At 32.3% G+C, this 15,747-nt stretch overlaps 1 protein-coding gene and 1 non-coding gene across 2 annotated transcripts; one reads left to right on the top strand and one right to left on the bottom strand.

The window, feature by feature from the left end:
• The first annotated feature begins 1,670 nt into the window (after positions 1–1,670).
• Positions 1,671–3,920, top strand: LOC117683842 (uncharacterized). Its single transcript, XR_010709984.1, has 3 exons — positions 1,671–1,768; positions 2,242–2,406; positions 3,632–3,920. It is a non-coding gene; the product is annotated as an uncharacterized protein (transcript).
• A 75-nt stretch (positions 3,921–3,995) lies between these two features.
• Positions 3,996–11,440, bottom strand: LOC117680512 (uncharacterized). The gene is made up of 9 exons (XM_066073765.1): positions 10,923–11,440; positions 9,781–10,025; positions 9,243–9,423; positions 8,930–9,015; positions 8,107–8,244; positions 7,247–7,896; positions 6,796–6,935; positions 6,023–6,207; positions 3,996–5,896 (listed from the first exon to the last, which is right to left on the bottom strand). The coding sequence occupies exons 1-9, from the start codon at positions 11,171–11,173 to the stop codon at positions 5,097–5,099; spliced, it is 2,676 nt and encodes an 891-aa protein (XP_065929837.1). The 5' UTR covers positions 11,174–11,440; the 3' UTR covers positions 3,996–5,096.
• Between the last annotated feature and the right edge of the window lie 4,307 nt (positions 11,441–15,747).

Raw genomic sequence — 15,747 nt, 5'->3', positions numbered from 1 at the left:
TGGAATGGAAATCATCGGAAAGAAGCAATGTCGTCTCTTGTCTTGTATATGTACTGCTTTGGGACCATCGAATGAATCTTCGAAGCAAGTAATAAGATATCAAAAGGTATCTATCTATCTATCTATCTATCTATCTATCTATCTATCTATTTATCTATCTATTGAATTATATTTGAGTTATGACATACATTTTTGACAAATAAAAAAAAATTCCTGAAGCGTAGACATTTTTTTTTTATTTCATTTCAAGTTAATAAATATTGAAAAAGAGCAAACAAAAAAAAACTATGTAATAGACAATAAAACTGTGTTATAAATGTTCGCGAAAAGATGTATTCTGTTATTTTGTTATATCATAGTCATAATTGTTTATGTTTGTTGTAGCTAACAGGAATCGAAAAAGGTATTATAATTTCTTTCTTTTTTGTTGAAATAGAATACTAACTGCTATTTGTTTGCTAGGGTGTTATGCTATTGGTTTTGTGAGGAAGTCAAATAAATGTCATATTCAAAACTTCAAACAGTGTCAGCAAGCATAAAATATAACCGAACGTATCTCTGAAATACAAAAAATATACCTGGTTTATGGATGAGGTATTTTACCCATTTTCTAATTGTGATAAATAACTTTTTGAGGCGCAAATTTAAGCTACTTGATCATACTTATGCGTTTTTTTTTTATTTTCTGAAATACTACTTTGCAATGTGCAATCGACTTTTTTGAGGTCCATACTGATAACTGTAAGGATTTTTTCATTTCCTTTTTCCATAACTTACTACACAATTTAGAATAGCTTGCGATACTTGTACATGTATCTAAAATCTAAATCCTTCTTCTTTTAACGTAAAGAATTACACATCTTATCATGAAAAAATCAATTTAGCTGTGTTTTTTATAACTGGATGTGCACATGTAAGCTTAAGTAATATTGATGAACATTTGAAACATTTTTTTCAAATATCAGCACTAAAATATACAGTACCGATCAGACCCAACCTCACAGAAAGTAAACCCAAACTAAACCCTTGGTTTACTTTCTGGGTTTACTCGGGGTTTACTAGAGTTGACGACCCAGAGTAAACCCAGAGTAAACCCAAAGTTAAACCCAGAGTGGACACAGAGAGTTAACCCGGTCAGAAGTATACCACTGAAAGAAGACGCTAACTGTGTATTAGGAATATACAAGAGACAGGAATTATAGGCAGTGGGATGGTAAAATAGCAGGTCTGTTTCACACTTCAATGCATAAATTTGACCTCAAGAGCAATTTCAAAGTAAATCCAAAGTAAACCTCGAGTGAACCCAAATTTTCAAAAAGTAAACCCAGGGTTTAGTTGGGGTTTACTCTGGTGTTAGGTTGGGTGATCAGTACTGTACCTATATTTACCTATATTTGTTATTATTCTCAAGCTGGATGGGGTTCCTTTTGCAAAATACGATTAACAAATGGACTTCAAATATATACCCTTTGTTATCAAGGGACTCACCTTTGGATGGTAGAACAAATCTCTCTCTCTCTCTCTCTCTCTCTCTCTCTCTCTCTCTCTTAAATTGGTGAAACAAAGGTTATTTAGATTTTATTCTCGCAAGATATTTATTTGTTTTGTTATTAAAACGGGAGCATTTGTTTTTTATGCTTTTTTTGGTTGTTTTTTTTTTCACAACAAAAGCTCATACAGAGACGACTTGATGGATCAGTGAATTTCATGAGACACTGGACAGATTATGAAAACGGTTTTGGATGCTTGGAATCCGAGTTTTGGCTTGGTAAGTTGTTATAATGTATATGATACATCACGTCGCGATGGTCTAAGAGTTTCACGCTGTAATATTTGACTAACGTTGTTGATTTATTTGCCCCTACGTATTCATTGAGATAATCATCCTATTCCCTATTGAAAAAGTTCATCCCCATACAAAAAATATATTATATATCGTGAAGTTGATTTCACACAGCTCTAACCGCTTTATAAAATAAATTTAAGCAGATACTGTAAACCAACTTTCATTTGCGTGCGAATAATTTTTCCGAGGTTCGCGAGGGCCTCATTGTCGCGAATATTTTTCGCCGCGTACCAGTATTTACCATATAGATGTAATAAAACAAAGAGGTGTGGATAACGTTAAGTCGCGAAAATTAGTCGCTGCGAACCAGTTCATCTCGGATAAATCGCGAAATAAAGTACTCGCGAATAATAGTTGGTTTACAGTAGATTATATGCTTTCACTCTGTATTTCAGGCAACAGGAACATTCATGAGTTAACAGATGATGGTTATCAGTATTTATGAATCGAAATGATAGACCATGACGGTGTTTGGAAATATGCAGAGTATTCGACCTTTCATGTTGAATCTGCCAGCTTGAAATATAAACTGCATGTCGATGGTTATTCTGGGGATGCAGGTATATACACCCACATATTCTCTTTCCCTCTCATTTTATTGATTAATTTTACAAATTTCCTTTAGAAAATTCATAAATTGATCGTTTCGTTTGATATTCGGTGCGTGAAGAATTTAGTCCCGTTAGTTTCTACTGAACTATGAATTATATCAATTTCTGTAAGAAATAGAGGTATCACAATTAGTGGATTTAAAAATCTCCTTATGAATTTAAATGTTTTATGAGAAAAGTCAACTTAGATATTTTAATTGGATCAGCATGTCTTATAATGACTGAAAAGTCGTCAAACCTTACTGTAGTGAATTTGTTATATGAGTCCTTAGCAATACTTGAGTAAATAAATAAAATATCCGATCAATTTACTTAACATTTTGCACATACTTCTAGTAGTTTAACCATTAATTGATCCTTCACTGAAATTTTTTTTTAAAGTAAATCGAATATCTGAAACATTCTCCCCCGAGACTCCTTAAGAACATATGTTCACTAATAGACATCATTGCGGAAAGTGTTGGGTGATCAAGTTTATCGTGCGTCAGCAAATACTCTGGATCGGACAAATTATGTTAAAAATATACAACTTTTATTAAACATATAGCAATACATATTCATGCATTCGCGTTTTTAAATTACAAAATATTCATACATGTACGGGGGTTGTCCAAAACGTTCATGGACAATCGCGTTTTTGTCATTTTAAATGGGTTTGTATATAAACACATTGTATATCTGAATTTTTATCATAAAATTTGAAATCAAAGTTTTGTCGTTTATAATGCTTTTCATAGAAATAAACTAAGATTTTAATGTATCAAAGGATCGAGAAAAGAATGCACGGCCAAGCGTAAAAAATGTCCAAACTCTGTAATTGAGTTTTTAAAAACTTCAAAAGCTTCAACATACAATCCTGTCAATGTGTAAAAAGTGATCTCTCTAACGTGCTTGTACTTGATGTCAAAAAGTGTAGATTTAAAAACAAAAAATGGTCATAAAAAATTATCCTTTAGCCACTAGTTTATATCTTTAAGATACGAGAGTATATCGTTGAGAAACTTCTGTATATGTTTAGACACTAGTGTTAAAATTCTTGACCAGAATGAGTAGCTTCCATTAACTATTGTGTATGTTTTAGACACCAGTGTATAAATTTTAGACCCGAATGTATATCTTTTAAAAACTTGAATTGTACATAAATGTTTAAGCCATAAACGTTTATATTTAACAGGTGACAGCTTGTTGTACCATGACGAGATGTTCTTCAGTACATTTGACAATGACAATGATAATTATACTGCAAACTGTGCCCAATTAAGGCGTGGAGGGTGGTGGTACAAATATTGTCACAAGGCTAATTTAAATGGAGAGTATAGAACCGTAGAATTTTCCAATGGCATTAATTGGAACTCCTGGAGAGGATTTAACTACTCCATGAAGGAAGTCAGAATAATGGTCCGAAAAAATGGAATCTAGTAGAATCAATGAAAATCTCAATTTCCAACTCTTACGGATTTAAAGTAAACGTATACGTTTCTTTTTTCAGATATTGGGTTAGGTCTTCTATATCTGTTTTTTTTTACCTTTGTTTAAGGATGACGTTTACTCAGAATGAAAAAAAAATCCACTGATGATATCCATATAATAACTATTGGACAAGTAAGACACTTGTATGTAATGCTGAAATCCACTTTCAAACAACTGGGTCAATGACCTACTTTTTTTGCTAATGGCCAATCAAATTATTGCATAAATTCAGCGTTGTAAATTTGAAATTTTAGGAGGTAATCACATATTTCGACAATATTTATTTGTTAATCACATTAATAAAACATAACATTGTGTGTATCTATTCATAAAGGGTATATTCTTAAAATTGAACTAAAATTTTTACATGAAACAAGCCCGTTTTCATTTTATGCAACTCGAATTTCCTCTGTTTCAAAAAAAAAGTTCATAAAAAACAACAAATTTTCATTTCAATATTAAAAAAAATTGAATGATGATAATCCTTTATGGATAAGCTATGCATGTAAACTGCATCCTAAAGAAAACAAAATTAAAAAGCAAAGTGGGTGTCAATGATCAAATTTTTGAGATATTTTTTCTTTAAATAATCCGAATTTCCTCTGTTTTTTCCCGAATTCATATGTATTTTCATTCCATTCTCTTAAGCAGTTGAACAAAAGACAATAAGAAAAATCTGTTAGATTTTCTTTGTGACATCTAGTTTGATAATTTTTAAGGCAAAAATAATGGATTAACTATTTTAAAAATTAAAATTCTTACATTCAAAATTTCGAATTTCCTCTGCATTTCTCTATTTTATCCAACATGTTTTTTTTATTTGAATAATAAGAAATACTATACAAAAAAAAATTCATATCAATTATAATTTACCTGACACATTCTTGTAAAAAATATATAAATGTTAAAATATTATGTATTAGAATTTTATCATAAATCAAAAGAATATATTACTGATTATTATATACAAAATCAATACTGACATATAGCTTCTAATGAACAGTTCACAAATTTTGTATGTTCTATGCATGTGAACCATGAAAATTCATTTTTATAATGAATGATATATAACATATTATATAAGAATACGTCCAATAAAAAAAACCCATTGATTTTCATTATGTTTTGCAGTTCAAAAATTGATATCATGATCAGACAGAATATCTAATTCAGCTTTCATTCAAAGACATGAAAAAGTTTGTGACAGAATCAATAATTTTTTTACACTTAGTTACTCTAACTGAGCTGTTGCCACACTGTTCAGTAAATAGAGCATGAATACCATCAGCACTTCTTGAGTGTGCTAGTCTGAGACATTCAAAATCTAGACCACTGCCTGCAACTTTCTTAGCCATTCCAGCACTAAGTACATTTTTATCTACCAGACATTGCAAAGACGGGATATTTCTTTTCACAACCTTTTGGTAACAATAAGCACTCAATGCATACTGAAAGGTACATGTAGTACATGAATGTTCATCATCACAAAATTGAACAGTGTCAAATAACCTTTTTAACATTAAAACGTCTTCTACAGCATCATGTGCATTGTAGGTACATTGAAGCAACACATCTGATAAATGTTGTTGCCTATATGAGCACAAGTTAGGATGGACAAGTTTGAATAAATATTTGGTATCCAAAAACCCTTGCACGCAATGTGCCATCCGATCTAACAAAGAGCAAGAATCTAAAGCATGAAATAGAACATGGACATCAAAACTTTTGATATTATGGCCAACTAAAATAACACAGGCTTGCTTTTCAATAAAGCTTAAAAAGGATTCAAGTGCACTTGATATTGAAATAGCATTCACTTTCCTCTCATTGTGATAGAGGGCTCCATTATTAAGCTTTAGGCCTGTAACTTCTGATGCAGAAGGGGTAATTTGCTCCTTTGGCATGACATAGGTGGAAAATGACTCATCCCCACAGACGGCAGCCACCTGCAGAATATGTGATGTTCTTGCTAAAATGAAAAAAAAGCATCAACATAAGCATTTATGTCACATGAGTCAACTTATAAAAACAATCCTTTGAATTAAATCAACCAAATTAATATTTTGGATAATTAAAAATTCATATGCATCAATACCAAGTCCTGTTGTTTCCAGGTCAAAAAAGACAAGACTATAGTCTTTGATTGATGACAAACTCTGAAGTTGTGGTACAGATGATGGTCGTGGTATTTCTTTAACCGCACTGTTTGGATCACCAATTCCAACTCCAGACATATAAGTCGGACCCTCTCTTATTTCTTTACATGATGTGGTCTGGCATCTACAAAGGCAACAAGATAATCAATATCATTAACTGACTAATTCAAACTAATTTAAACATTTTCACATTAATGACCAATAAGCAGTGAACAATTCATTAAGCTTGCATGCATCAGATATGCACACATTTTTTTTTTATTGTCAACATTACTGTATATATATTAAATAAGTACCTTACATTAGAACTGACTTATTTTTAGATAAGCTAGTTGTTTGTAACAACTGTCTGATATAATCAATGAATTAATCCTCATCTTGAATTGGTAGGGAGAGTAGTACCGATACTTCCATACACACATACTGTGGAATCATTAAATTTCGTGGTGGCTCAATTTTCGTGGAATTCGTGAGTACCTCTCATCCACGAATTAACATCCTCCACGAATTAAATATTAGGGTTATAAAGTCATATTTCGCTTTGTAGGTATAAGAAAATACACGAAATTACGTCCCCACGAACCAATAAAATTTCAGCAATCGACGAAAATTGGCCCCCACGAAATTTAATGATTCCACAGTATGCAATATCATAATCAATGCATAAAACCTTAAAAAAAATAACGAGAAAGATTTTATTTCAGAGACTCACTTCTTGGCTTTCAGTTCTATTCTTCTCCTCTTTGCTTTTTTTGTTCGTGCAATAGCTTGTCTTTTCCGTGACTGTGAGTCTCGAAGATAGCAAAACTTTTTTGTGTGCTTTCCTGGGGAAAGACCCACTCTTCTGTTCACCTGTTTAAAATATGATATAGTATTATGAACAAACTCATTATTATATATATATATATATATATATATATATATATAGTAATGATTTCTTTCTCAATTTGCAATATACAAAATTTGCATAAATGGGTTATGAAGTTCCTAACTGTAAACAATACGGAATGTATTTCGCATTATAGAGTTCTTAATAATGGTTAAGTATAGTATTGAAAATGGTTAAGATTAGGCAATTGCAAAAATAATCTGAAATACTGTGTCAGTCCAGGTGTCCTTAAAACTTAACTGAGCTTTACAGCATATATATCTAGCTTAATTACCTCTACTACATAGGTTTGTCCTGTGTTTTTCTCTGCAACGCTTGCGGCAACTCTGTAATTGAGACTTGCAGAACTGCTAAAATGATGGTTCTTTGGAGCTTTCATGGAGACAGTTTTATTGAATGACTCGTTGGCCTGTGTGCTTCCTAAATTTGAAAGTTTAATACTGTACTTAAGAAATTTAGAGCAAACTGTTTGCAGAGATTCTTGGAGATGACTATCCCGCATGGGTTTCCCATAAGGCAAGGCAGTGTATTTTTGTTTTGGATTGTTTACATGGGAACACCAAGAGTCACTGCATGAGGTATGATCACCAAATGGATGCTTGCCAAGTGCATCCAAGCCCTTTTGTATGCCATCTGGATTTCCTCTGTTTTGAGCCAACATGTAATTAAAGCATTTCACCAAGTACCGGATTACTTTGGTACTCAAAGATTTGTGTTTTGGTTGCAAACCATACAGATTTGAAGAAAATGTTTTCCTAATATGATTCCTGTCACTTATTTTCGTAATGTTGTTATGAATGGTTCTTAGATGGGAAAAAGTAGTTGTGTCCTCATCTGCCACAACTTTGGTAATGTTGACCCCTTTGTCCACCATCTTGGTAACCATATCGACAACCATATCTCTTTCCATTGCTTTAGAGCTGCCTATAATTACAATAATAATAGATATTAATAGCTTACGTATAAAAAAATATATACATGCATTATTATGCATTGATATCTCTCTCTCTCTCTCTTTCTCTCTCGCTCTCTCTCTCGCTCTCTCTCTCTCTCTCTCTCTCTCTCTCTCTCTCTCTCTCTCTCTCTCTCTCTCTCTCTCTCATTATTATATTCATAGCAGAAAGAAGACCCTACCTTCCCAGTTTTTTCGGCAGTCATGATCTTTGGGGACTCTACCAGCTTTTGTAGCATTTTCACAAATCCTGCAAGATTTTGAGCGTACCTCATAATCAATGATTTTCCCTGTATGCGATCCAATCATCGAGCAATGGCCTGAAAATTTAAAAAAAAACCAACAAACTTACCTTTTATTTCGTATAGTCATGCAGATGAAATTTAAGAATTATAAAATTGAATAACTAATTAAATATTGTCATTATTTGTAACCTATCTAATTAGATACTACCGGTACATGTAAATTTGAAAGAGCTAATTAACTCATATGGTTTATTTGAATTAATTATCTGTTATCCCTTCATCATGCCTATGGTACTACCAATGATATTCATCCATTAAATTGTAGTTTGTATATATTGTAAATAAGTATTTTCTCTACTATTTAATTTCAGTTATGAGAATAAAGTTCATTAATATCACTGTCATGAAATACTCAGGAAATACTAGTACTGGCATGAAGACCACTGAGGATTATATATTTGCAGCATGTGACTTAATTTTCATGAATTTCTGAATTATGGAATATACCGACTTCATTCAATGTACAAACAAGCAATTCTGTGAAATTACATATCCCATCAAACCTTTATAATCTTTATGATCTATGAGACTTAGCCCCAGGAAATAAGAATTTCACAGTACATGTAATATGTCGCACAAACATATAGTATTATTATATGTTTCTCTTCTTATAATACAATAATCATAACTTACCTTTAACCCTTAATAATGATTTTTATTAAATAAACCAAGTAAAACTTCATTCTTAAAAAAATCATACCAGAGAGACTGTCAAAAGATCGCCCACTGCCCCGCTTTTGCCAACCAGCATCGACACTGACTGTCAATTCATCTGTACCCTCACTCCTGAAAATTCCCCGAACAAGTCATAATTAAAGTAAAATAAAATGGGATTTATTTTTAAACACTATGAATTTCAGCTCTGATAGAACCTTCATGAAATAATTGCATGTGCATGTATATGTATTATTATGCAGTTTTTCAACAAAGACAATGAAGCATTATACAAAAATAAAACCAATTTTTTTCAAGGATATATATTGTACCAGTATTTTATCTGCATGTATACATACTCTAAAGTTGCCTGAATTTCCTCATGAAGGCTGCTTCTTTTAGTGTCCTCTGCAACTTTCTCCATGACTGTTCCCAGTTCATTTTGCCTGTTTTGCAATGTTCGGGTACTAACTGTAGGTATATTCAGAGATGATAAAAGAGCATTCACCTGAGAAGGCCCTATGCCTGAATGCATCATTCCTGAAAAATAAGATTCATGTGTATTTCATGACTTAAGAAAATATTAATGACAAGAAGTTGTTTAAAAATATTACTGTATATTATATTTTGTGGTGGCTCAATTTTCGTGGTTTTTGTGGGTATCCCTCTCCACGAATTTACGTCCTCCACGAAAACAAGTTTTGTACGAGTTATTTTTCTTACTTAAACTGAAAACCATGCAACAAAGCCACGAAATTACATCCCCACGAATAAGCAAAAAGCCAACATTCCACGAAAATTGACCTCCACGAATTTAAATGATTCCACAGTATATTGTACCCACAACCTTTTATAATATCAGTTCATGTATTCAATCAGTCAATCCAGAAATTGTACCTGTGGCAAGCTTAGTATTCGCATCCCAAATTTTTCCATGGCGTTTTCCAGTTGGTATTGTATTTAAGTGCTGACATATGGTGTTTTTGCATTGGACTTTTAAAAAAGAACCTAATCCACATGTCAGTACTCCTATGGAATGCGAAAGATGGAGTGGAATGCCACATTTTTCACATCCGGAGAGGCCATCTGCTAACACCCCTAACTCAACAACCCTTCTTCCCTCTCTCCATGATGAGTCATACCTTAAAAAAAAATTGTTTTTTAAATAAAGTTGAATGATTCTTTATAAACAAATCAAAGTTTGGTAATACTGAACAAACACAGGCAATGACAATTTAGCTGCAGGTCTGTAGCTCCTGGTTTAAAAAAATTTCAGATGGGCGACCTAAGAGGTACAGTCCGGAGTGCCACCCATTGAAAAAATTGTGTATTTATTGTGCACAAAAATGTGCACTAGTTTTGGACTTATTAACCTGACTTATACGCAAATTCTGTGAAAACAAATAGTACCCTTAAATTTTTCATGCAGATCTTTTATTTCTTAACATGCCTCAGATTTTCTCCGCAACATGCTAGCGACCTCAGAAAATCAAGAGTCACCATTTTTACATGTAAACAAACTGCATCACTTTAATTTACAGGATTGGTGATAGTGTTTAAAAGATTATCAGAGGCTTCAAAGTAAAGAGAAAATATCAGTACTGTAGTAAATTGTATAAAGAATTTAATAGTACTAATTATTTTCACAGAATTTGCGTATAAATAAGGTTCATGAGTCACGTTGTTGTGCGCAATAAATACACATTTTTTTCCGGTGGGAAGTTCATCCATCTGAATATTCTCAGACCAGGAGCTACATATACTTGCAGCTATAAATGACAATTATGCAAATTAACTAAAATCAAATGTGGTATTTTTTTTTTACTGTTTTACATTTTTATATAAATGAAGAACATGACTTATATGTAAAGATGCTACATGCATAATGCTTTTCTCTTTATCATGCATTACAACTGTTTATGCAGACTTCAAAAATGTGTATTTACTGTAAACGTGGTAAAATTTACTACATTAAATTATATATATATAATATATGATAGCATGAGTTATTCTCCTAAATTTATCATCTGAAGCAATACCTAGAATTTTCCAAATCATTGAAAGAGACGGAAACGTCGCTGCCTGCCGGTTCTGGCACATACATCAGGCCATCGTGATTATGTATACCGGTAGTCTGAGCATCGTCGGTCTGTTGAATATCAGGAGCATTCTCCCAATAATTGTGATCATCTGTGGTCTTACGGTCGGTCCAGCGACTAGCGAGAAGCTGAGAATTGCTTTTATATTGATTTGACTTCTTTGAGAAGCCTTGCTTCTTCCAGCGTGGCATGATTGTAAATTACCGTGAATCAGGTCGAAAACATTTTGACAGACGATTGTTTACATGTTACCGCGCGCTGATATACGGCATATGTCGTAAAGAGTTTAAAATCCTTTGTTTGATAAATAATAAGACAACAAAGATTAAATTAAAGAAGAGTTTAAATTAAATAACTTATATACATAAATCTAAAATATAATTTTTCGTCTTTCGGATTTTAATAAATTTACGTCATCATTAACTACGGCGACCCGTTTGTGTTAAAATATCGTGAGTAAACAACAGCCTTAAATATGAAATATCATTACATGTGTATAACAGTACTTTGAATGGTTTTGAAATGTTTCATTTGAATAAAAAGATCCAATAGCATAGTTTAGAATTTTATTACAGACATAGATGAAAATGTTAATTAATTTTACAGAAAATTTTTTCGAATCAACTTGAAAGGGTCAACAAAGGAAGGAGTTAAATATTTTAAACTTTCTCAAGCATAACACCTGCAATAATCAAGGTTGATCCAGTAAAAAAAATAACTATTCGTGTCATAATTCTGAAAAAACTGTTCACTTATTTCCTTTTTTAATAAATATCAGTGCAAAATGTATATATAAAAGCAGAAAAATTTTCTTAAAAATTTTAAAAAAGACATTCAGTATAACAAAATAAATAGTGCCTGTTTGGGAGGATAACAGTTGAAATTGACACCCCTCGAAAACCATTGTCAACCTCCGCTTCGCGTCGGTTGACAATGGTTATCGAGAGGTGTCAATTTCAACTGTTACCCTCCCTAACAGGCACTATTTATATATTCATGTCATTTTGTATGTACATGTATATCGAGAAGGTCATTGTGTACACAGCACACAAGTCAGATGATTTTGTCTAGATTTTTGTTTTCTCTCAACTTGCTTAGCTTGTGATCAATTTTGATTTTGTCTAGATTTTTGTTTTCCCTCAACTTGCTCAGCTTGTGATTAATTTTGCTCTCAATTATAAACTTGTATTAGTTATGAAGAAATTTTGGAGAAAAATCAGTGCCGCGAGCGTGATTTGATCCCACGCTAGTACAATAGTGCAACTAACATCGCCCTCCGCGCAGCCACTGCGCCACTCGCGCTTTAAATTGTATGTGATTTTTTTTTTTTTTTAATATAAGGTAAGGCTATCTTATTAAAAAGGAAATAAACTGAAATTCAATAAAAGTAAAGCTAATTTTTTCTTCGGAATAAAATATTCTTTAAAATATAGAGTATTTCATCCCTTGTTATGGTTCTTTATTCAAAATTTGAATAATTACTTTTTGATGTTTTATAGTACTACCAGGGACATTTATGTATATCACCGGTGCTATGGACATGGACTGCACCGATCCAGCTTTTTTTCCTTGGGAGGGGGGGGGGGTTGGGTTCGGAGTGACATTTTAGTTTGCCAGGGGGTTAGAGGCATATTTTCAATATTTCTTTATGTAAATTCAAATTTTCAAGGGGGTCCGTCCGGTCAATGATACGCGTTTTGTCACTGCCGGTTTGATACTCAGCTTAGCATTAGCTTTGAAATTTGTTATCATATTTCTAATTAAAAACAATGATATTTTTTTCATTATAGCCGAAACATTTGTTCATTCTTGATAATGATTCTCAAAATCATGCATGTGTTGCAATTAACTTGGATTTACACGAAATAATTTTATTGAATGATCAGCCCAAAATTTGTGGCATCCCGTTTAATACATGTTAAGAAGCCCGATAATTAACAGTGTTTTAAAACTTACGCACACTTGTATTGATTGGCAAAATGTGAATATACTAATCTTCGTTTCGGTATGGCATTGTAACGGGATTAGCAAAACCAGGGACGTTGGTGTCTCACTGGCAAGACAACAACCATTTACTTAAAATGATATATGTCGCATTGATCCACGTAAATATCTTATGCCAAAAGCTATCTGATTAATTAATTCAATAATTCATTAATATTGATAGTAACAATTAAAGTTAACAAAATTGGTTATTAATGTTTACATTCACGTAATAAAAACCGTGTTTGATTTCTTAGAGACGGAAGACCTTAAAGTGTTCGGTAAAAATTTCTCGCTTCTGAACTTCCAGTAAAAAAAAATAAGAACGCAGAACCTTAAAAATGGATGAAAAACAATCCAAAATTAATATAAAGATTCACGATTCACTCCTTGTATGTGCCAAATTTCCAAATTTCATGCAACTTGATAAACTGGTTCACAGTTTCCAAAACTCGGAAGTGGAGTGAAGACAAACGAAGGGAATAATTTTGCTATCATGAGCAGTAAGTACATGTATGTTCTTAATTATTTTCTTCATCCAATTTTAGCCTCGAGCGAGTTCACCTGTGTCACGTGTTTCTGTTCAATCTGGTATCTGCTCGCACGTGTATATCTCCATTCTTTGAAGAACAATAGGGTGCTAATTAATATACACAGACTGACACCTGTAGATACTGCCATGTGAATTGGTAGATGCTTTAGGACAATAGGATAGTAATTAGGTATACTCAGAATGTGTCTCCTTATCTATGAGAAATTCATAATGAACACAACAAAGACTTTTAATGCTACATGTACACAGCTGGCACATGTAAAGCTTATTTGTAATTGACATCAACACAATATTTAAAAGTTATTAAAAAGATATTATAAATGAAATGAATGTGCAAGTAATAAAATGTTGAAAGAGTAGATTATCATATATAGTCAATGTAATACAAATCATTGCATTCACAAAACTATATATGCATTGATCTATATTGATAAAGTTTAAATACAGTTTTGTTACTACACTTGTATTGTTTTCATTTTAAGGAAATATTTATAAGTAATATGAACAGATCCATATTTCAATTTTGTCATTAGTACAAATGGCAACATTTTAAAAAACATTATATAGTCTGGCATCATGCCTATTATAGACTGTGCACTGTTGCATTCTCTCATTTGGGGGGGGGGGGGGGGGGGGGGTGAAGACTTTTGTCGGGAACCGTTTCTGTCGTTATAGTCAAATTATTTTACTACTCCTATTACAAAGTAAACTAATATGTCAACTTATATTCTTCGAAGAATATTATACATGTGTATAAAATTATCAATTATTAATGTCTTTATGCAAAGCATATTTTTACCAAAAATTATTAATTTAATGTAATATATATCATATACCATATGATGATTGTAAAAACTTGAATAACTTAATTGAATGAGCTGGACATCTAAGATAGTCTTACCAAACTAATTCAAATTTATATAAGTCCATTGAATGATATAAGTTTTATGTAAGTAAGTAAATCATTTATTATTGTGACATATGTGTATCTTTTACAACTGAGTAGTATACAATTACATAAATCAAACACCTGCCCATTGGACCTATGATAAGTCACTGTTAACACTAAGTTATGATTTTATGCATGGGCAAGAACTTAATTTGTCTTAATTAAAATGCAGAATGAATCAAATTTGCAGCTTGTCTTGGAAAATTACAAATGAGAGTTTGAATTTAGAAACTAGAGAAATTTGATATAGTTTTTTTCTGAGATTGTAATCTAAGTTCATTTTAGAAGAAATTGGAATGTGTCCTCTACATGTATTTCGTCTACAGAGTTTTCATGTGCACTCAGTGTAGACAAGTTCACCCTGAAATTGTGCAGTCTCTATTTTCAGGGGTAGTATACCCCACACCGAAACTGTGCCATTGTTGATCTAGCTAACAATATGTTTAGGAATGTTCATTGAGATGTTATTTTCTAGGCAAAAATTTTCCTTTGATAGTTTGTATGTTCTTAATTTAGGAGTATTTAATGTGGATATCCATTTGCCATCTTAGTTCATGTTCTAACTGCTGTTTGCTAATAAAATGAGTTAATATATACATGAAGTACATGGGGGCATATTTTCATAGGTTGCCAGTATATCTACATCATCTAGAATAGACAATGTGCTTTTATGAATAGTCCTTGTCACACTACTACATGTACATTTTAATACCCGTATTGTCAAACAACAATATTCATGTACATGATATACCATATGACTGCCCAGAAAGACAACAACTTCAGTAAATAATGAGTAACATAAATACAAGGTTTTTAGTTACTAAATTAAAACATCTTGTCAATGAATAGAAGAAGTCGATCAGAAATAATTAAGTACTACATGTAGGTAACTGCAAGTTAAAAATGGCCAAAAATTTTCAGAGAGAGAGAGAGAGAAAGAGAACATATTACCCGGTATATATAATCATGTTCATAATTAACTTTGAAACAAACCGAAATCATTCATTAAGAGAGAGAGAGAGAGAGAGAGAGAGAGAGAGAGAGAGAGAGAGAGAGAGAGAGAGAGAGAGAGAGAGAGAGTTGTTGAACATTAGGGTTCACTGGTTAAAAATACATGTACCTGGTATGTATTCAGAGCTTTATTTAAGCTCATTGAGCATTGTTGAGTAGATCGAGTATTAGGAAAAATTTAATATGTAACATAACTATTGAATAAACATTTAAGTGTTTGTAGTATAACCTCAAAATATCCATAAAAGTACCACTGAGACCAACATAAT

The sequence above is a fragment of the Magallana gigas genome, chromosome 10 (genome assembly GCF_963853765.1).
Source record: "Magallana gigas chromosome 10, xbMagGiga1.1, whole genome shotgun sequence".
Taxonomy (NCBI): Eukaryota; Metazoa; Mollusca; class Bivalvia; order Ostreida; family Ostreidae; genus Magallana; species Magallana gigas.
This window is presented reverse-complemented; position numbering and strand designations above follow the sequence as displayed.